We start from the raw sequence: 23,461 nt of genomic DNA, 5'->3' as shown, positions 1-23,461 counted from the left end.
TTCAACGCATCTCCCGACATACTGTGCAATTCTGCCCTGCTGGGCTCTGCCAGCTATGGAATTTTAGGAAAGTCCCCTTCTCTCTCATGCCCCAGGCACTTCATGTGTAAAGGGGTCATGAAAATAGTACCCACCTTGAGGGGTTGTGGTGAGGGTTAATGAGTGAATATATGTGAATTTCCTGGCACCTGGCAAGTGCTATAGACATGGCAGTATCATTCATTTCATGGCTGTCTCCTGGTATCTCCTTTACCTGTCCCTGATGGTGTGGGTGGACTCTAAAAGCCCCTAGTCAGGGACAAAGGCATACTTCCCCTGGCCTCCCACGGCATCTGGTGTAGCACCTGGCCCCCTGCAGGGCATGGTGGGCACCTGAGCCTCACCCACAGACCCCTCCCTCTGGCCTCCTGGCAGCAAATGGTGGTTCTACTGGACTCTGAGACCTTCAAGGCTCCTTTAATGCCAAGATGCCAGAATCGGGGTGGAAATGGGAATCCCCAGACTTGCCTCTCATGGGGGCTGTGACTCAAGGGCCCCCTGCCCTGCCCCAGGGGCCCTCCTGTTTCTCCCAGGCCTCTACCTTCTCCGTGTCTTTCCCCAGGGGACTCAAGAGAATACCTCTCTCCTGCTCCTCTTCCTCACCTCACCTCTTCCCAAACAGCTGCCCCCACCCTCTTATGAGGGACCCCAGGGCAGAGTGCAGTTCTTGTGCAGCTACAAGGAGCCAGAAGGCAGGACTGCATGCTGACATGGGCCAGGGGCCAGTGCTGGGTGTTTATTGCCTGTGCCATCGACCCGCACAGCTCGCTGTTTATCTGTCTTCCTGACACACCTAATTACCCAGGTTGCAGCTGCCAGAGCGTTTGCTCTTCCTAAATCACAGGCTCCCATCTCTCCTGTCGCCCAGGCCTCCGGGCCTCTGCCTGCAGAAGGGCTGCCATTGATTTTGCCGTTCCCATTTATGATCTACAAGGCTCTGCATGGCTGTTGCACATTTTACCTTAATTAGTTTATTCTTCTGGGCACCCCTGTTGAGCTCAGGAGCCAGGAGGCTGAAGAGTGGGAGAGGCCAACAGCACAGGCGCCCTAACACCTCCGGCTGAAAAGCTCTGAGCCTGACCAGACATCAGCACCTTAGGACAGCAACTTGCTAAGGACAGCACCAGTTACACAGGGCGCTACGAGGTGGTCTACAAAAAGGGGTTCCATGGCCAAGGAACATTTGGGAAAGGCTGGGTTAAATAAAATTAAACAGGTAATTCATTGCAGGAGTTCTTGACATTCTAATAGATCAATGTCCAGGGGGAATCTCCAAGAGGTGGGTGAGTGTGCCGTCTTTCCCAAGCTCACATGATCACAGAGTCCTTTCTCCAGGCTCCTCATAGAGACCAGAGTCCCACAAAGCACACTTTGGGAAATTCTGCCTGAGGTGGACAGGAGGAACTGGAGGTGAGAAGTCAAACAGAGGGGGACAGAGTCACCCTAGACCTAGTTTCTCCTCTAGATAGCTAAGGCGGGAACTTGGGAGCTTGAGAAATTTCTCTCACTGAATCCAGAGGTGTCCATCAGAGCTCTGCAGAACCCCAGCTGCCACACCCATTTTCTCCCCGACTCCATGCCGGCCCAGGCTTCAGTGGAGCGTGACCCAGGCATCTCAGGGATGATGCTAGCTGGAGGTACAGCATCTAAAGGGGCCCTGGTTGGGCAGAGATGGGCAAGGGCTGCTTGCTGATGGTGAGGGCTGGAGACCCGGAAGCCTGCAGGGGCTATCTGCAGAGGCTCCCAGGCATCTGGAAGCAGTAGCAAGCCTGCCACTGCCTCCAGAACAGCCATGATGATGGTGGCCTAAGTCCAAGTCCCTTCTCGAGAGCCCTGAATTCCAGAACCCTCTGAACACTTCAAGTCCATTTTTTAAGTTTTGTGGGAAATTCAATTGATAGCAAAACCTGTCCTGGGCTAATCTGAGCTATTTATAGGCTTTATTTATCCCACTTAGGGTGAATATTCATATAATTCACTGCAGAAATATTAATGTGTTTAATTACAGGGTGCTGCCTCCATCCCTGCTGGGGGTGTTATGTAATAAACGGTGTGTGCACTGTGTTACCTTTCCAAAATCTGAAGGAAAAATATGTAAATTCCTGCACACATTTGACTCCCAGGAATTTTGAGGAGGGGCTGTGGACCTGGGGTCTCAGAGCTGCCCCTGAACTCTCTCCATGTGCGTTTCTCATGTAATTCCCACAACGATGCTGGGAGGGAGGCAGAGCTGTTATCCACAACTTTTAGATGAAGAAACCAAGACCTTGGGCCTCACAGCTAACGAGCCTCAGATGTGGAACGCGACTCCGGTCTACTGGGTCGGGGCCCTGTGGTTTTGTCCGGGTAATCCGCAACCCAGTTTCCCCCACGTGCATCCAGGCCACAGCAGCTCTGTGCGGGTCCCTTCTGGGCTCCACAGAAATGGGCCTGTGCTGAAGCCTCCATCTGCAAGCCCTGCAGGCCTCCTGGGTCTGCCTCCACTCAGCGGAAGGGACTTTTCCTCCTCCCTGGGTCAGGCTTCTCTGGAGAGAAGGCAGGAGAGAGGGTGCCGGTTCCCTGCTGTCGGGTGAGGACCCTTTGGCCAACTCCAGACCCCACCGATGATGCTTCTGCTCCTGTGGGTCCTGCAGTCTCAGGGGGTCGCAGCATGAGGACCCCTCAGAGACCAAACCTTTTGTTCTCTCCTGGGTGGAGCCACCTGAGGGGTCGAGGGTCACTTACACACTCCCCTCACCTATGCATACTCCCACAAGTACTCACGCTCATCTGCTCACTTCCACACACACACTTGCCTGTTCTCACACACTCTACGCTCACACTCACCTCACTCGTGCCCACACTCATCCTCACTCTCACTCACCCCCTCACTCTCACCCCCTTCTCACACTCACTCACCCCCTCACACTCTCACCCCCTCTCACACTCACCCCCCACACTCACTCTCACTCACCTCCCCTCACACTCTCACTCACCCCCTCTCACACTCACTCTCACTCACACCCCCCTCTCACACTCACTCTCACCCCCCACACTCACCCCCCCCCCACTCACTCTCACTCACCCCCCCCACACTCACTCTCACTCACCCCCTCACCACACTCACTCTCTCACTCACCCCCTCTCACACTCACACCCCCACACCCACTCACTCACCCCCCCCACTCACTCACCACACTCACTCTCACTCACCCCCCCTCACACACTCACTCTCACTCACCCCCCCTCTCACACTCACTCTCACCCCCTCTCACACTCACTCTCACCCCCCTCTCACACTCACACCCCCACACTCACTCTCACTCACTCCCCCCTCACACTCACTCTCACTCACCCCCCTCACACTCTCAACCCCCACACTCACTCTCAACCCCCTCACACTCTCACTCACTCCCCCTTCTCACACTCACACTCCCCCTCACACTCTCACCCCCCTCACACTCACCCCCCCCCACACTCACTCTCACTCACCCCCCCTCACACTCACTCTCACTCACCCCCCCTCACACTCTCAACCCCCCCACACTCACTCTCACACCCCCCCTCACACTCTCACTCACCCCCTTCTCACACTCACCCCCTCACACTCTCACACCCCTCACACTCACCCCCCACACTCTCACTCTCACTCACCCCCCCTCACACTCACTCTCACTCACCCCCTCTCACACTCACTCTCAACCCCCCACACTCACCCCCACACTCACTCTCACTCACCCCCCCCCCTACACTCACTCTCACTCACCCCCCCTCTCACACACTCACTCTCACTCACCCCCCACACACTCACTCACCCCCTCTCACACTCACCCCCCCACACTCACTCACTCACACTCACCCCCCCCCCACACTCACTCTCACCACCCCCCTCTCACACTCACTCTCACTCACCCCCTCACACTCACTCTCAACCCCCTCTCACACCCCCCACACTCACTCTCACTCACCCCCCTCCACACACTCACTCTCACTCACCCCCCACACTCTCAACCCCCCACACTCACTCTCAACCCCCTCACACTCTCACTCACCCCCCTCACACTCACCCCCCTCACACTCTCACCCCCCCTCACACTCACCCCCACACTCACTCTCACTCACCCCCCCCCCCCTCACACTCACTCTCACTCACCCCCTCTCACACTCACTCTCAACCCCCTCTCACACTCACCGCCACACTCACTCTCACTCACCCCCCCTCACACTCACTCTCACTCACCCCCTCACACACTCTCAACCCCCCACACTCACTCTCAACCCCCTCACACACACTCTCACCCCCCCCCTCTCACACTCTCACTCACCCCCCCTCACACTCACTCTCAACCCCCTCACACTCACCCCCCCACACTCACTCTCTCACTCACCCCCTCTCACACTCACTCTCAACCCCCTCACCACACACCCCCCCCACACTCACTCACTCACCCCCCCACACTCACTCTCATTCACCCCCTCTCACACTCACTCTCAACCCCCTCACACACTCACCCCCCACATTCACTGTTACCCTCACCCCCCACATTCACTCTCGCCCACCCCCCTCTCACACCCCCACACTCACTCTCACTCACCCCCCTCTCACACCCACCCCCCACACTCACTCTCACTCACCCCCTCACACCCCCCACATTCACTCTCACTCACCCCTCTCACCCCCCCACATTCACTCTCACCCACCCCCCTCTCACACTCACCCCCACACTCACTCTCACCCCCCCCCTCACTCACACTCACCCCCCACACTCACTCTCACCCACCCCCCTCTCACACTCACCCCCAAACTCACTCTCACTCACCCTTCTCTCACACTCAGTCCCACACTCACTCTCACCTCCCCTCACACCCCCCACACTCACTCTCATCCCCCCTCTCACACCCACCCCCACACTCACTCTCACACACCCCCTCTCACACTCACCCCCCCCACACTCACTCTCACACACCCCCTCTCACACTCATCCCCCCCAAACTCACTTTCACCCACACCCCTCTCACACTCAACCCCCACACTCACTCTCACTCATCCCCCCACACTCACACTCATCCCCCCACACTCACTCTCACCCCCCTCACGCTCACTCACCCCCCCCACTCACTCTCACTCATCCCCCCACACTCTCACCCCCCTCTCACGCTCACTCACCCCCCACACTCACTCTCACTCACCCCCCCCCCCACACTCACTCTTGCCCCCCTCACACTCACTCCCCCACACTCACTCTTGCCCCCCTCACATTCACTCTCACCCACCCCCCTCTCATGCTCACTCTCACTCACCCCCCTCTCTGCTCACCCCCTCACACTCACTCTCACTCATCCCCCCACACTCACTCTCACCCCCCCCCACTCTCACTCTCCCCCACTCACTCTCGCCCCCCCTCACACTCACTGTCCCCCTCACCCACCTCCCTCTCATGTTCACACTCACTCCCCTCTCAGGCTCACTCACCCCCTCACACTCTCACTCATCCCCCCACACTCACTCTCACCCCCCCACACTCACTCTCACCCCCTCACACTCACTCTCACTCATCCCCACTCTCATGCTCACTCTGACTCATGCCCACACTCACTCTTACTCATGCCCACATTCTCAACTCACTCATGCCCACTCTCTCACACTCACTTGTCCTTGCCCACTCTTATTCTCTGACACACTCTTACTCTCGTGTACTCACCACACACACTCACACACCCACTCATGCTGACACACACTCATGCTCAGCCATTGTCTCACTCTCACACCTACACACTCATTCTCATGCTCACTCTTTTTCTCACACACTTGCTTTCACAAACTCGTACCTTTTTTTTTTTTTTGAGGCAGGGTATTGTTCTGTCACCCAGGCTGGAGTGCAGTGGCGCAGTCACAGCTCATTGCAGCCTCCACCTCCTGGGCTCAGGTGATCCTCCTGCTTCAGCCTCCTGAGTAGCTGGGACTACAGGCATGTGCCACCACACCTGGCTAATTTTTTTGGGGGGTGGTTTGTAGAGATGGGTCTTGCTATGTTGCTTGACTGGTCTAGTACTCCTGGGCTCAAGTGATCTGCCCGCCTCGGCCTCCCACAGTACTGGGATTATTGGCACGAGCCACCGTGCCCAGCCCACTCACACACTCTTACTGTCACTCACGCTGGCTCTTACTCCTGCACATTCTCACTCATTCACACATCCACACACACAATTCACTCTCACAATGCTCACTCTCGCTCATGCTCACACTCACACACTTCCCACCCTCACACACACCCACTCACAGAATCACTGGTTTTCATCGAACCCCTGCAGTGCAGGGCTGATGTCTCTAAAGAACCTTGGAAAGTAGTTCATCTATAACATGAGAAAAATCATTTCTGTCGAAAAATAGCTACCACTTTGGTGGGGGGACTATCTCAAACCTTTAGTGTGCATCATCTCATTTATTCCTCACAGTAAACTTTCTGTAACTACTATCATCCCCGCTCCCAAGTAGGAAAACCGAGGCTCAGAGATACTGGGCAGCGTGCCTCAAGTCTGGAGCCTAGAAGTGGAGTCCAAGCAGAACCAACGCTGGGGCTCCAGATCATTTCCATCACCCCGAGCTCTTGGTGCCCCTGCGCCATGCTGTCTCTCCTCAGTCTAAGCCTGCTGCCTTCTCCCTGGTCCAGACAGTCAAGTTCAGGGTTCTGTCCCCAAGCCCACTCTTCCTCAAGCTCACCTTCCCCGATTCCTTCAGCTGCTCCTCTCCCTGTGTTTCCTCTCCAGCCCAGGGGATAGAACGAGGCCCCCCCTAAACTATGAATACTCGGGGTCTTGCATTAACAAGAAATTAACTAAGGGTGATGGTGGAGGAGAGAGCTCTGCCTTTCAAGTGGTCACTTGAATGGGCTTGCGGCCTCAGCCACCAGCAGTTATTCCCACATCCCCAGAACAAGGCTTCTTAGTCACGAACGAGCTCCAGAGGGCCATAGACCTGAAATGACGTATGGCATATTGTGTGGTGCAAACCTTCGACTCCCTGAGCTGAAGGTCCTTCACCTCCCTCCAGTTCTCAAAGGGGCCAGTAATCCAAAAGAGGTGAAAACCACTGCCTTCTGGGGCTCCCCAGTCGTGGGACCAGGGGCCTCCCAGGGCTGCCCAAACTCATCACACCCCAGGCGGAACAACCCCTCACTTCTCACCCCGTCAGAGCTCAACTTCCAGCCCCTTCCTCAGGGAGGACTGAGACCTACTCATGAACCAGAACCATTTCTTCTGAGACCCAAATCAGGTAGGTCCTGCGATCCAGTAGAGAATGTAGGGACAGCACCTGGAGAAAGAGTCATCTTGGGTTGAGTTTGGATATTCGGTATTGCAGTCCCAGGAGCTCCTTGATGCTGTTGCAGGAGAACGGGACAGGGCATGAAATCCAGCTGCTGAGAGTCATCTCGGTCACCTGCAGCAGTGGCACTTCTTCCCTAGTTCCTGAGGCCTGGGCCAGCCATCTTCATGAGGCTCAGAGTCTCTTCCCTCAACTGGAAACATCTGAGTGCTCCCCAAACACAGAGGAGTCTCACCTGCTTGAGGTCCTCCTTGCCGCAGATGACCCATCCTCCTCCCGTCCCAAGAACCTTGTGGCAGGTGCCATGAGACATACCCAGAGATCAGAACCAAGACCCTGATCCACTGTCCACCAGCCCTCCCTTTCCTCCTCTCTCCAGGGGTGGCCACATACACCGACAAGTTGTTCAAGTTCCGCAATAACCGGTGGGAAGACATTCTGAGTGATGAGGTCAACGTGGCCCGTGGGGTGGCCAGCCTCTTTGCCGGACGTTCTGTGGCCTGTGTGGACAGAAAGGTGAGTGCAGGGGTGCATGGGGGACCTGGGGAGAAGCCATGTGAGAGCCAGGAGAGGAGCCACTGTGTAGACATCCCCTGACAGAGTGGCAGCTCCCACGGTGTCTTGGATAGATTGGGTGCTAAATGCCAACAACTAAGACTTGCAGAATGCATTGTTTTGTACCTTTCACATCCTGTCTCCCATGCAGCCCTCCCAGAAACCAGTGAGGAAGCCAGCCAAGGGATCATTGTGTCCTCAGGACGCTTGTGGGGATGGAAGCCTAGCTTGGAGCAGTGACTTGCATGGGAGCCCAAAGCAGTTGAGTGGTGTGGCTAGGACATGAATCCACCTCTTCTAGCTGTAAATCCTGCCTGCATTCATTCACTCAACGAACATTTACTAAGTGCCTCCTGTGTGCCAGGCACTGAGCTGTGGGGCCCTTCGTAAATATTTACGGAGTAAATGAAGGCCCAATGGAGGGGTTCCTAGGTAGGTGAGGGGAGGGTTGCCTCAATGTACAAGTACTTTAGTTCATCAATAGCTCCTCCAACGTTTTCATGCCCTGTAAGTGCACCCTACACAGAGGTGCCCCACCCAAACTGGACGGGGAGGAAAGATGGAGTGGGAAGGGGCATGAGCCGCTGCAGCCATCTGCCCAAGGAGGGGGCAGCCGCCCACCCAGGCTTGGGTCCCAGCAGGCCTCGCCAGAGCCAGCAGCTTGCTGCAAAGGTGATTTATCCCTCCTGTCACCTGCTCCCCTGCCGCCCACCTCCTTGGCTTTGTAAACAGTCATCACTAAATCAGGGGCCCAGCTGCTGCCCGGCTGCCACAGGAGAGTCTATGGCCCCCATTCTGGGGGCGGGGGCAAGAGGCTTGGCTCACTTTGGAATTGAGATGGCACTGAGGGGATTGGGGATTCAGTGTGAATCTTTACAGCAGGGGCCTCCAGGCCTTGGGAGAAGGCAGGTGCCAGGTATAAATATTTATTTCTTAACAAGCTGGTGCTGGGAAGAGAAGCCAAGCTGGGCTGTGAAGCCACATTTAGCCTGACCTGAATCTGTGCCACCTGGACTCCTGCCTGGAGGGAGGGGATGGGGAGGCAGCTCTGTGAACAGCCCCAGAGTGTGGGGTGGAGCTGGGGGGTGCCAGACTTGGTCACGGTTAGGGGCCTCTTCCCAGCCTCCTCCTGGTTTCCCATCTCACCCGTTCAGGACCAAGGCTTTTGACACTCAGCTAACGTGGGCAACTTCTCAGAGAACTGGAGGGAGAGGCATGCAGGTTAATCACAAAGAGATGCACTCTGTCCTAACAAGGTCATCTGCACACCCACGCATTTAACCACAGGACAAAGGCACTATGTGAAATGCAAAAAAAAATAAAAATAAATTTTAAAAAAATGGCCTGGCATGGCAGCACAGGAGGCAGGAGTCCAGAAGCTTGCTCACACCCTGCTCAGCCCCTGACTTCAGTCTCCCAGGCCTCAGAGAACTAGAAAGAAGCCCTACAGTCAATCTGCCAGCAGAGGAGGGTTGCTCTCTGAGTCCAGCCACCGCCTCGGCCATCCCTGGGGCCTGAGGACTGCCAGGGGAGGAATGGAGAGAGGCCAAGGGCAGCCTGGAAGTTGAGAGAGGGTAATGCAGCACAGTGCAGGAAAACACAAGAGCAAGGACAACAGTAACAGCCAACACCTCTTACACTAGGGACATGCCCTGCCTTGTGCTGCACGCTTTACCTCCCTCGTCCTACTGAGTCCTCATAAGACACCAACAAGGTAGATGCCATCACTATCCCATTTGACAGATATGGAAACTCGGGCTTTGAGAAATTAGGCAACTTGACCTCGATCACACATGAAGCAACAGGCAAAGCCAGGAATTGAACCTTGCCTGCCTGAAAATGAAGATGCCTTTTAACCCTCAGCCGCCCTGCCCCTGGGTGAAATGATAGCAGACACAAGTTTCTAACTTTATTACAGCACTCACCCTAGTCATCCTTCCTTAGCCCCATAGCCCCTACCTGGGGCAGGCTTTTAATCTAGCTACCTGGTCAGTGGTTCTCAGTGTAGCCTCTGGGCCAGCGGCAGCAGCATTGCTAGAAATGCACATTCTCAGGCCCTGCCCCACTCCACCCTCCAGACAGACTGAATCAGAAACTCCAGGGGTGGGGCCAGCAATCTGGGGTTCAGCTAGCCCTTCAGCTGACTCTGATGCATGCTCAAGTATGAGACCTTTTGCTCCATAAATGCCTCAGCCCCGCCCCCACTCCGCCACGTGCTGTTCTCTCCCCTTCCACCCCTCACTCGTTCTCTGCTCCAAACCCGGAACATCCGCTTGTCCTTTCTCGCCAGCTGCCTCATCACTCACCCACCTTTCTGGATCCAGCTCAAAACTGATCTCTTACAAGAACGTCCTCTGATCAATAATGATTATGCCTCATGTTTATATAGCATTTTTATCTTTTCAAAGACTTTTCACATACGTTGTCTCATTTAATCTTCTCAACAACCCTGCCAGGAAGCAGGGGGAATATGATCCCCATTTAACATCTGAGGAGATGCAGCCTGGAGGCAGCCAGGGATTTACCCAAGGACAACGAGCAGTTAGAGGCAGGCCCTAGACTAGGACCCGGGCTAATGGCCCTGGATCAGGGTTCTCAAAGTGTGATTCCCAGACCAGCAGTGTCAGCATCATCTGGGAACTTGTTAGAAATGCAGATTCTCATGGCTCACCCCAGACCTGTTGGTCAGAAACTCAGGGGATGGGGCCAGATGTTAAAAAAAAAAATCTGTGTTTTAACGAGCCCCCCAGGTGATTCTGATGTAGGCTAAAGTGTGGGAACCACTGCATTGGCCCCAAAGCTGCAGAAACATCTTCCTTCCCTTGGAATCATCTCACCCTCCCAGAATTACCGTGGTCAAGTTCACATGTGATTTTCTGCAGTCTTCTACAACCGTAACACATCTGTGTTTGTCAGTTTATCCCCCTGATAAATCAAAGTAAGGAACTAGGCATAACTGAATTTTGTAAATATCCTAATTTCTGGCAGAGTGAATTTCAGTCCACTGAACTTATTGCTCATTTGTTGATGAGACTGCTGCCAGCTGGTAGGGTTGGGAACGGTTTGTGATGGTGCACTTTCCTCTTTGGCCCCTTCATTCACTCTTCATCCAGTCATTCTGCACAGCCTCGGATGGCTGAGAACTTCTCAAAGTTCTCCCCTAATCAAGAAACCTTGTTAGGCCAGGTGTGGTGGCTCAAACCCTTAACCAGCACTTTGGGCATCCAAATCAGGAGGATAGATTGAGACACCAGGAGTTCAAGACCAGCCTCAACAACATAGGGAGACTCTGTCTCTACAACAAACAAACAAAAAAAAAATTAGCTGGGTGTGGTGGTGCATACCTACAGTCCCAGCTACTTGTGAGGCTGGAGTGGGAGGATCGCTTGAGCCTAGTCGAGGCTGCAGCGAGCCTGAGTGACAAAGGGAGACCTTGTCAAAAAAAAAAAAAAAATAGGCTGTACTGTAAAGCAGTGCATCTCAAACTCAGTTTTGCACAGGAATCACATGGCAGTCTTGCTACAATGCAGATTCTGATTCAGCAGATCTTACAGGGGGCGGGGGGGTTTGCTGAGGGTCTACACTTCAAACATGATCCCAGAGGTCACCAGTGCCACTGGTGTAGGGACCACTTTGAGTAGCAAGATTTGTAAAGCACAGATTTCTAGGTAGCAGCATAAAGACTCAGATAACCAAAAGAGAAGGAGCAGAGCAATCTGTAGGGAACAAATTTACCACCTTCTCCAGCTTCACCCCTTGACACTCTCTGCCTTGCATTTTATATTCCAGCAACATTGAACTAACTGCTGTAGTTTCTCTACATACATCCTTCTCTTTCTCATCTCTACTTGGAAGGTTCTTTTCCCTCCAATTCACCTGAATGAGACTCCTTTAAGGAAAGCTTTTGGGAACTTCCCATGGTTAGGTGCCCTTCCCCTGGGTTAGGAGCTCCTCTTCTGGGCACCCAGGAAATCCTGTCCATGCTCTCTGCCATATGCTTGTATCATTGTTGATACATCTGTGTCACCCAGGAGACTCTTAACAGGAAACTCTAAGCTCCCTCCTTGGCCTCACCCACCAGTTAGACAGACTCGTGTGGCTCTTCATCAGCTTCCTCAAAGAAAATGATTCCTTCAAAGATTGGCCAAGCACGGTGGTTTACGCCTGTAATTCCAGCACTTTGGGAGGCCCAAGGGGGTGGTTCACTTGAGGTCAGGAGTTCAAGACCAGCCTCACCAATATGGTGAAACCCCATCTCTACTAAAAAATACAAAAATTAGCCAGGAGTGGTGGTGCACGCCTGTAATCCCAGCTACTTGGGAGGCTGAAGCAGGACAATCGCTTGAACCTGGGAGGTGGAGGCCGCAGTGAGCCGAGATCACACCACTGCACTCCAGCTGGGGCAACAGAGCGAGACCCAAACAAACAAACAAAAAAAAACACACACACACAAAAAAAAAAACCCACAAAGATATAAAGTTGCTGACCAGTTCGTTGGAACAAGAATTGTGCTCATGGTGCCAATGGATGAGAAATTGAAGCAAGGAAAGGGAACCACCAGTCTTGTTGCCGTGAGCTCAACAGTTTCTCTTAGGTCCTTTTAGGTTTATGGTTTGTCTTTCAAACTAGACTATAAGCAACCTACAGTCAGAGATTTTGTCTTAAGTACATTTATAACACAGCACTTGGCACATCGTTGGAGCTTAAGAAATATTTACTGTCTAATTAATTGGAGGGAAGTGATGAAAAGGATGAGAGAAAAGCCAGAAAACTGATTTAGAAAGTGTGTGGATCTCTTGGGAAGAAGTCATCCATTGAAGAAATAGCACCATTATAACAACAGGCAGAAGAGAAGAGTCTTTCATCAGCGGTGTTTCGGACTAGTGAAGAGAATGACTCTTGCACAGAGGAGCTGGTGCCCAAGGCTGCTCCTGGATGCAAAGGGAAAAGCGAATCTTTGAGACAGTGTTATAAAGACGGAAGTGATATAATCTTTCTTCCTGGTAATACGGGGGAAATAAGGGAATGGAAGAGGGAAGTAGGACCCCTGCAAATCTGTGCCTCTTGGGCTACCAAAACAGGGGAATGAAGAAGCGCGGGGTGGGAACAGGGGGAGGGAGATGGCTCAGGAATTTGCTTGTCATCTTGGCTGGAGTGAGCTTGAATGGGAGAGAGAGAGACTGAGAATAATGGGAATTGGTAGATCAATCAATCAGCAAATATTTATTGAACAGCTACCCTGGCTGGCAGCTGGAGAGAGCTCAGCTGGAGGGAGGCACATTAGAAAATTGTCTATAAAAAGGTGGTTGTGGGGGAGAGGGAGGGATGTATTCTTCTGGAACAGGATGGAAGGGGAAGCAGCCTGCTTTGTTGTACGACTCCCAGGAGTGTCATTCACACGGCAGCCTTTGTGAAAAGCCCCTCTGGAAGTGCGCCATGCACAGCCTGCAAGGCCATTCGCAACAGACCTGGGGAGAAGAACCCAACCCTGTGAAAGAGCTACGGTCCTACCTGGGGTGGGGCGGGGGCGGTTTCTGGGATGAGCCAAGGTGGGCCTGCTCACCGCTTCCTTCCCTTCTTCCTCAGGGCTCTGGACGCTACTCTATCTACATTGCCAATTACGCCTACGGTAATGTGGGCCCTGATGCCCTCATTGAAATGGACCCTGAGGCCAGTGACCTCTCCCAGGGCATTCTGGCTCTCAGAGATGTGGCTGCTGAGGCTGGGGTCAGCAAATATACAGGTACGCAGAGTGACGTGGGAGGCGGTGTGCTGGAGGGGCTGGGGCTGGGGTCCAGGGCCCTGCAAGGCTGAGTCTAATTCATCAGAGACCACAAGGAAAGGGTGGCCTTATGTCCCTGGGGAGGGGAAATAAAGGCTCTATGCCATCCTGCCACCCACAGAAGGCCTCTCCCACACTGCCTCTCCAAGCGTTGGTGAGATGTCTGGCAGGTATGAGTTTCAGGGCACCCAAGAGGGGACATCTGGCTTGCTGGAAAATGGATGTGAGAACCACATCATCACAACATCGTTCTCTCCCTGGAACCTCTTGCCCCACTCCCTCTGGTAACCTTAGTGATGGGTGAGCAGGTTCTGTAGGAGAAAACTGACAAATCACAAAAGCCAAGATTTAAAGCATTCTTTATTGCCAAATCGCAGATGAAATTATTTACTTACACATAAGCAACCAGGAATTGAGTGCTAAATCCCTAGGCTTCAGCTGGGTCCCATCTCGGATAACTGAGCTCAAAGAATTGTGTTCTTGTTCCAAAACCTCTCCAGCACTTTTTTTTGAAGGCACGCTCCCCCCTCATCTTTCTGGATGGGGGACCTATTGTCAGAGTCTCTGACAGGGAGATCTTTCTAGGCAAGGCTGTTTTTCTAATTCCAGCACGGCTGCTGACTAAACTCTGATAATCTGCCAATAGACTGCTGATGGCAGAGCAATCCAGTTCCTGTTTTGGGTGCCAAAAATCAGGAAGCCAGAGCTGTACATAACAACTTGTCATGTGAACTTAAGCCACACTCACACCTGACCTGCACTTGGGACAGACAGATCCTCTTGTTGGTCAGCCTTCCCGACATATCCATCCCAAAGTGTGCAGCAGAGGCTTCCAAAGCGGCAGCCTTCCTCAGTCTGAATCCTGGGGCTGGAAGGATGGTTGAGGGGTCCTTTGGGGCACCCCCCTGCCTCCAGACACCTGGGTGGTGGCATCATCTCAAAGTCCTGCCCAGAAAGGGTTGTCACTGCCTCTCCTGAGTTTACGATGCCTTTCTCTAACCACCTTTCACCCTGGTGAAAGGGGGGAGATTAATGTTGACCTGTCTGACAAAGTTTCTGGGAACAAATGACTAGACAATAAAATAGTTAGCACAGCTCAAGCCCCAGCTAAGTGCCTGAGAGCTCTGCGCGTGAAGGTACCATGGAAAGGCTGTGTCAGTAATAAACCATGTTTCCCCCGGAAAAGAAATAAACATGCAGGCGCTTCAGCTTAGATTTGTACAGTCAATTTTTCTGAATAGTTCCCAGTTCTGTGCACTGGGCTGGCTTGGCAATTAAGTGCCTTGATCTTGCAAGGGAAGGGGGTGCACTGGGGGAATGAAGCACTTGAAAATGACGAGGTGGAAGGGAGGTAAAGACTGGGAGAGCAGGCTAGATGCAGAATAAAAGAATTTGGAGGTTGCGGCTGAGTTTCAGCACGAAGGGGGCATTGTTCACGCTGATTGGGCTGGCACAGAACCGAGGAGGGGGAAGGAGGAGACCCAGAGGGGGCAGCTGAGGAGCACGGTGGGGATGGAAGCACCAGCCAACTGTGCCGGCTGGGCTAGAAGGACAGGCGGTTCAAGGAAGAAGCAGCAGCTTCGGTGCGGAGGGAGGCTGGGGCAGCTGGCGTGCCCAGAGGACACGTTCGAGCAGCTCTGCAGACTTCCAAAAGCCATTTGGCTGACAAGAACCTATTTGGCCCACCATGTTACTATTCTGTCGGCCCGCCTTCTCCAGCCCACCCTTTCCCTGCCCGCCAAGCCCCCCAACACTACCCTGCAGTCCCCCTTGTCACTCAGCTAATGACACATGGACATCTGGCTGGAAAACCAGCCCAGAGTTCCCCCCACCCCCGAGCCCCAGGAATGGACCCCAAATGTAAGGGCCGCCATGCTGAGCCCGGCCTGATGGCTGAGGCTCTGGGCGCGTGGCCAGCGCTCACCACCACTCCAGTGCCAGGGGTCCAGAGAAGCTGGGAGGGAAGCAGGCGGAAGGGGCAGGTCACGTCCAGATGTGCACTCAGGGAGCTGGGAGGTCCCTGGAGCCAATACACACAGCACCTGCCTGCTAGACAGCTGTACGACCTGGGAGAACCTCCCCCTTTTACAAAGAACAGAGCGAGATCCAGGGAGAAGGGACTCGCCCAAGGTCACACAGGAGGTTTGTAGAGAGCTGGCACTTAGAGCCCATCTCCTCCTGACGCCTAAACTGCCACAGCCCTCTGACCTTTCCGATGACCTCCAGCTTGAGAATCCTGCCATCCTGCAAGACAGAAGGGGCTGTGAGGGGAGGCCCACACCCACTGGGAAGACAGCCCCAGGCTGGCACCCGGACTTGAGGCAGCCCCACCCAGGTGGTTGTGGCTGAAGCAGCTGCCTGGCTGAGTGTTCAGAGCAGCGGGGGAGGTCCAGCCACCCCGGGGCGGGCCGGGCAAAGGTGCTACCCAGGCACCGGCCCTCGGCACTGCGGGAGGGGGAGGGGAGGCCTCCTCTCTAGACATTATCCATTCCCGTGGCTGCAGCCGCTCTGCTGGGTCACAGTGCCATCTAGTGGCCAGTGTGCCGGCTCTCGGGGGACTCGAGGGCCCCGGGAGGGTGGCCGAGCGAGAGATTGGGAGAGAGACTGGGGCAGCAGGAAGACCGCTCTCCCATCCCCTGGTCCCCAGCTTCCCCGGCTGCTTGAGGCCTCTTGAAGCCAGGACAGTGCCTGTAGCTGCCCTGCCTGGGAATCCTGGAAATTGGGCTCTGGCCATGGCCTGGGCTCTGGCCATGTCCAAGGCCCTGGCATGGAACCAGATGGAACCAGAGGAGGGAAAGGTGGGAGGCAGGAGTCCTGCGCTGCCTCTACAGTCCAGGCCCCAGTGACCTTGGGCATGCCCCTCAGCTTCTCTAAGGGCATTGAGCTAGCAGGTGAGGGGACGGGGTTTGGAGCCAGGCCACAGGTGCAGGTTCAGCCTACCGCGTGCATTACAGCCTAGGCAGTAGTGGGCACACTATTCTCCCAGCCTCAATTTTCTCGCCTTCAAAATGGGACTGTTGTGAGAATGAAAGGAGGTGCACATGGGACATGGCTGGCACATGGCTTGGCACACGGATGGTGCCTACGGAGTATAGCAAATACCAATACCTCCTGCTCTGAGGCTCTGCCAGAGCGATGCCAGGGCCCTCTGCTGGGCATCTCCTGGGTACAGGGAGCACTGTGCAAGGCACAGGGGGGTGCACAAGAGAAGCAGGCCCAGCCCCTGCCTGGGAAACATTCTCTGTGTGTCCCCCCAAACCTCCAGTCCTGGGCATGGCCAGTGGAATCTTCATCCCCATCCCCCATGGAGTTCATCTCTCTGCTCTCCTTCCCGCCTGCCCGGCCTCCCGCAGGCCTTGCCTCCTCCCCAGGAACTCTGCATTTTGGCCTCACCCTTTGAGGCAGCATCTGTCCAGGCTGCAAGGTGGTGATTAAAGAAGCCTTAAAAGAAATTCAGAAAGAAAATGAAGGTGGATTTATGATGTCGGGTGGGGAGTTTTGCTGTTGGCTGGGAGCGGTGTGGAACAAAGCGGAGGGCAGACCTGATTTATAGGAAGTCATTATTGAAGGAGACGGAGATGCCTAAAGCCCAGCTGAGGCCTTCTGGCAGATCCTCACCAGCGAGCTCAACCAGGGGCCACAGAGTGGGGGCCAAGGGGCCTCCTAGCTTCCCAGGCGGGCGCTGGCCTTTCATCAGGAGTGAAGCCAGATCTGACAGCCAAGGACCAGGCAGGGCTGGAGTGACAGGCTCCCAAGCCAGGGCCCGGGACCCCCAGGGAGTGCAGCATGGGCCTGCTAGGGGTACTCAAAGCCCAGGACACACAGAGACCATTTTCCAGGGGTGTCAGATGCATTTGATGAGTATCAGGGGGAACATTATGTTTCTTTTAAAACAAACACAGATATGTTACAGAATTGAAATGTAATTTTTGTGTACATTTTTCTCAGCTAACACAGGAGATTTTAAAGAAATGTCAAGCCTGTGGCTAGCCACTCCAGGTTATACCCCCAGGCTACACCCCCAGCTTTGCCACTGCAAATCCCTCCTCTGTCAAGAGGAAACAAATGATGGGGCCTGTCCTGCTGCCCCACCCCTTGCCGTAACATTCTGCAGACACAGGGCAGGAAGGATGAGGGTGGGTGTGTCCTTGTCTAATACCCACCACACAGAATAGTCAAGTCCTGCCCAGCTTCTGAAGGCTCCCAGAAGGCTTGGGAGTGGCAACACCAGCACCTACATAGTTACCTTGTCTTATAATTTTTCAGGAAATTTAGGATGAGAGACCCTGTTACCATCCCGTACTTGATCCTCACACCCCATTCTGCAGCATGTGCACACACACACACGCACGCGCACACACACACACGCACACGCACACACTCTGCCCATTCCTGCACCACGTTTCCAGCATCTCTGCCCTACTCATTTACAATATCTTGGATGCTCTTGGCAGCCTGCAAATCATGGCATCCACCAGAAACATGTTTCTGTTAAGGTTCTATTCAGCAGATGGCCAAGTTCCCTGGCTGAGGGGGCTTACCTCAGAGTCTCCACTGATGCAGAGGGTGCAGGGCTAGATGGGCACAGGGATCGGCCCCCAACACGCTTATCCTGTGTCCACCCTGGAGGATTCATTCATTGCAAAGTAAGCTAGTAGCAGTCTTGGAGATCTTCTCAATTCCCACCCACTTTACAGGAAGGAAACTGAGGCCTGGAGAGCATGCTTCCCGTGATCCTGCAGGAGGGGAGGCACAGAGGCCAGGCAGGAACCAAGAGGCTTTACCTTAGCACCGCGAATCCGTGTGCTGCCTCATCCCTGGGTCCTCAGACCCACAGCTTGGAGAAGTTCAGCGGCATGCACACACCCCCTCTCACCCCCTTTCCCTGTCTCACCCCCAAGTCCCTGAGGGCTGGCCTAAATGCAGTCTGAGAGATGGATTGCCTGCACCTGACTTGTACTTTGGTCTGCATTGCCAGCGTGCCAGGGCTCAGAGGTAGAGGGATGGTTCTTGAGGACAACCAAGGCTGCCCTATCAGGGTTGGGCTCAATGAACAGATCATCAGAGTGCCAGAATGTGGCTGGAGGAAATGGAGACCTCAAAGGGGCATTTTTCCCTCTAACCCCACCCCCTACCCAGCCTGGCGGGCAGAGTGAGCAGAAGCCTTCAGCAGGGATGGGCAGGGAGGAGCACTCACACCCCAACAGCCGAACAAGGAGGCCTTTGAAGCTTGAAAGTGCTGGGAAAAATAAAGGGATATTATTCACCCAGCAGGTGGTAAATAGTCCCAGCTAATGACTATGTGGCACCTGACATTTTCCAAGGCACCTTCCAAAGACCAGCTCACTTAATATTTATGACAACCCCGAGAAGGAGCCATTATTATTACCACTCTTATGTTCTAGCTGAGAAAACAGAAGCCCAGGAAGGTTCAGTAATGAGCCCAAGGTCACACAGCTCAAACTTGGACTTTCTGACCCCCGGTCCTGTAGTGTCTCCCACCACCAGTGCTGCCTCTCCAGCCCTAAGGGAATGCGCTGGCCTCAAATTATAAAAGAATTAATTGATGCAAGGTGGAGTTAATTCCCTGTTAGAACATCATTCTCCAAAGCTAAATAAAGATGTTCCTAACAGCCCCCTGGGTGACCAAATTTGGTGTGTGCTAAACCTTAAGAGATGGAGGAGAGGGAGGGTGTGACAAAGGAGAGAGGAGAGGAGGGGAAAGTCCTGGTAGAAGACATTTACTGAATAATTGGCCTTTGAAATTGGCCTGGTAGGGAGTAGGCATGGCAGCCTACATAATGATGGGTGGATTCTATTGGTTTGAAGATTTGCTTGTCGACCTGGGAGTCATCTCCCTGTGGCATCAGTGAGGGGTGCAGGTACCTGGCTGCCCCACCTCAGCCCCCAGTTGGGCCTCCATCGTTAAAGCTGCTGGGACTGGCGCCCAGGAGGCCAGCTTCCTGACTGTCGACTCACCTGCTCCCCAACTATGCAGCCAACTTGCCGAAAAGGAGGTGTGGGTAACATCTCTGTTATGGTCCGGTTGCCATGGCAATAAATTGTGGCTAATTAGTAGTGTGGTTACCATGGCAATTTTCTAGTAATTACAGGTTACAAATGGTACAAGGCTTCAACCCAACCCAATTAGTTAATTAGAAAGATTTAGAAATTTGTCCAAAAGGGAAATAACCTGCTTTGTAGAAAATGAAGGGAATGTGTCACAGCTTGGGAGCCAGAGGCAGAGAGGAAATTGGAGGATGTGGAAGCGGAGGAAGAAGGATGAAGCTGTGTGGAGGCAAGTCCCTGAGTCCCACCTGGAATTTCCAGGGGCCCGGGCAGGGCCAAGGGATTCTCACAGAAGCTGGTAAGACCAGGGCAGGGACAGCTGCCAGCAACCACTTAGTGGCACCTCTTTTAATGGACAGAGGTGGTGCCCAGGTTGTGACCCCACATCCTTTCCTGCTAGCTTTAGGACAGGCCTCTGGCAGCCACCCATGCCACTCCATAACTCCCATCATAAAGAGTGCATGCTGTGTCTTGGAGGACATTCCAGAGGAGCAATGTGAATTCAGTGGCTTCATTTTCATGTGGCTTGGGCTCTCTTTGGCAGCTAATGAGACTATCTGGGAGGAATCTGGGAGGCATCCAGCCCAGAATGTGTTAACTATGAGCGCAATAAGAGTGGCAGTGCCATCGCCCCACCCCATCTCCCTGGCCCCAAATGCCAGCTCTGGTGGGCAGGCTCCATTTGCATAGGAGAAAAAGGCCCCATGATTTCCCCTGGGGGCATCTCTCAGAGGATGGGAGGCACCTAGAGACCAAGAGAACCCCTGTCTCAAATAAGCATGGTCACTTTGGGGAAACCTTTGCCCCATCCAGAGGCGGGTGGGGGTGAGGGAGGCCTGGCCTTTCTTTACATAGGTCTGCTTGAGCTTTATTTTTTTAAAAATCAAGTTCTTCTGGAGTGCTCTGATAACTCTTTTTATTATAGTAAACAACCTTTTAGAGCAGTATTTTCAAACTTTAATGCACACATAAACCACCCAGGGGTCTTGTTAGAATGCAGGTTCTGATTCCATTGGGGGCCTGAGATTCTGCAATTCTAGCAAGCTCCCAGGTGACACTCCTGCAACTGCTTCTCAGACCTGGCTCTGAGCAGCAAGCTGCTGCAGCATCCACAGAGCCCTTCATACAGCTCATCGTACAACATGAGGTTTTGAAATAATGTAGACACTGTGGAATGGCCAAATTGAGCTAATCAACATATGCATTACCTCACATACTTTTTTAATGTGGTGGCAACCCTTAAAATCTACTCTCTTAGCAAGTTCAAGTATATAGTGCATTTTTATTAACTAAAGTCACCATGTTGTACAATGGATCCCTTGAACTTATTCCTCCCGTTAAACTGAAATGTTGTATCCTTTGACCAACATTTCCCCAACACCCCTACCCCTAGCCCCTAGTAAACACTATTCTACTCTCTGCTTCTATGAGTTCAACTTTTTTAGATTCCACGTATAAGTGAGATCATGTGGTATTTGCTTCTCTGTGCCTGGCTTATTTCACTTAGCATAATGTCCTCCAGGTTCATCCACGTTGTCACAAATGACAGGACTTTCTCCTTTAAAGCTGAGTAATACTATTACGTATATATATCACGTTTTCTTTTTCATTCATCCATTGATGGACACTTCATATCTTCATTCCGTATCTTGGCTATTGTGAATAATGCTGCAGTGAACCTCGGAGTGCAGATATCTCTTCAACACACTGATTTCATTTCCTTTGGATATATATACCCAGTAGTGGGATTGCTGGATCATATGGTAGTTCTATTTTTAATTTTTAAGGAGCCTTATGCTTTTTTTTATAATGTCTGTACTCATTTACATTCCCACCACCAGTATACAAGGGTACCCTTTTCTCTACACCCTTGCCAACACATGTCATCTTTCATCTTTTTGATAATGGTCATTCTGACAGGTGTATCTTACCTCATTTGGTCCTCTCAAAACCCCAAAGTAGAAAAGGCAGGTCGGACTCTCCCCCATTTTACAAATGAGGAAACTGAGGCTCAAGGGTAACGTAAATTTCGCAGGGCCACAGAGCTTGTTAGAAGCCAGGCTGGGGCTAGAATCCATGTCTTGATCCTGGTCAAGCCATTTTCTGCACAGTATTTCCAGTGTTTGGGGGCGTGGCTCAGGGAAGGCTTTCTCAGGGCAGATTTGTGTTCCTGGGAGCTGCAGGTGGGGCCTGGCAAGCAGAGAGCCTTCATTTGAAACCCACTGGGTGGGGGTGGTTTGTTCAGAACGTATTAAGGTTAGACTTCTTGACATGGATAGCTCAAATTTGATCTTAGAGACTTCAAAGCCCAATGTGGAGCTGGCTTGATTTCTTTCCTTTTTAAAAAACATATATACTTTATTGGATTTCTTCCTTTCAAACTACAGAAGCAGTTCTTGTTGCAACAAGTCAAACACTACAAAGACATTCAAAGAAAAAAGGCCAACTATCGTTTCTCTTTCCCTCCCCAAATCCTACCCCATCAAGGAAGGTAGCCAGTGTTCACAGCTTGGGGTGTGGCCTTTCCCGCTTTTCTCCAAACTGAATAAGCCTGCACAAACATGTGTATCCAGAACTAGCATGTATTTTCCTATTTTAAAAAATAAAAGCAAGATCACACAATACCATTACTTGGTGAACTGCTGATTCTTTCAACCATATATAAACAGGCATTCCTCCAAGTCAATCCATATGGATCTATGCAGTCTTTTTACTGCAGAATGGTTTGTCATATGGATGCTCCGTAATCCATTCAACTCCTTCACTATCAATGGACGTAATTGTTTAATGTCAAACAAGGCAAAGTAAGCATCCTCGTACCTACAGCTGGGACCTGTTCCTACAGGTTCTTAAAGCTAGGACATACCCAGTGGTCTGGACCAGCATACATATGACTCAAAGCGGGAGTCAGGAGGCTGTCGGGGGATCTGTGACTTCACTAAAATGGCATGCTTAGAGCTGGGTTTAGGATTATTGTGGGTTTAGGATTTAAGATGATTGTTCAGCCACTTCTCTTAGAAGGGGAAGGCAGGCGCTGACCTCTGTGTGGGGTCCCCATGTCCTGTCGAGCTCCTTCCTTCCCTCTTCATCAGTGTTGTCACCTTCCACACAGGTTCATGGAGACCGTGAGCCCAGATTTAGGCTCAGGAAAGCACGGGAAGGAGAATTCCCTCCGGGATCCTCTGAGGAGCCTCCGGTGCAGTTCCCCCCAGGCCTCAGAGGCAGCCCTGTCCTCCAGGTGGGCCTGGGGCTTTGCTTCTGCCGCTCACTGTGGGTTGATGTCTTTTCCTAGGGGGCCGAGGCGTCAGCGTGGGCCCCATCCTCAGCAGCAGTGCCTCAGATATCTTCTGCGACAACGAGAATGGGCCTAATTTCCTTTTCCACAACCGGGGCGATGGCACCTTTGTGGACGCTGCGGCCAGTGCGGGTAAGTGGAGGCAGCCATGCCCTGTGCGCCCTGACCCCTCACCCCAGAACCACAGAGGACTCCAGACTTCCCTGCCCCCTCCAGCATGGTCTCTTCTGGCTGCAGGGAGAGCAGGACAAGTCATCGTCTGCACCACACAGGAGAAACGCTGCTTGTCACTTCCTATTCGCTAGCTCCCATGGCTCCAGCCACAGGGAGTGTTTGCTGCTGGGGAAAGGGGTCTGAAACTCCTGCCCATTGTCCTGCCCAATATCTGAGATTGCCCACAACCCTCCAAGTCCCGCTT

At 53.0% G+C, this 23,461-nt stretch overlaps 2 protein-coding genes across 3 annotated transcripts in view; both read left to right on the top strand.

The window, feature by feature from the left end:
• CRTAC1 (cartilage acidic protein 1) overlaps positions 1 to 23,461 on the top strand; it is a 166,292-nt gene that overhangs the window by 100,824 nt on the left and 42,007 nt on the right. For both annotated transcript variants that reach the window (XM_050802888.1, XM_050802889.1), the window contains exons 4-6: positions 7,722 to 7,858; positions 13,484 to 13,640; positions 23,041 to 23,175. In XM_050802888.1, coding sequence (XP_050658845.1) covers positions 7,722 to 7,858; positions 13,484 to 13,640; positions 23,041 to 23,175 — 429 coding nt within the window. The remainder of the gene's footprint in view (positions 1 to 7,721; positions 7,859 to 13,483; positions 13,641 to 23,040; positions 23,176 to 23,461) is intronic.
• The window catches only part of MMS19 (MMS19 homolog, cytosolic iron-sulfur assembly component), a 458,727-nt gene continuing 449,967 nt past the window's right edge, over positions 14,702 to 23,461 (top strand). The window contains exon 1 of the mRNA XM_050802863.1: positions 14,702 to 14,705. The gene's annotated coding sequence lies outside the window, so the exon portion shown is untranslated. The remainder of the gene's footprint in view (positions 14,706 to 23,461) is intronic.

This window comes from Macaca thibetana, chromosome 9 (assembly GCF_024542745.1).
Source record: "Macaca thibetana thibetana isolate TM-01 chromosome 9, ASM2454274v1, whole genome shotgun sequence".
In the NCBI taxonomy this organism is placed as follows: Eukaryota; Metazoa; Chordata; class Mammalia; order Primates; family Cercopithecidae; genus Macaca; species Macaca thibetana.
The sequence above is the reverse complement of the archived record's forward strand: the minus strand, read 5'-3'. Positions and strand labels throughout refer to the sequence as shown.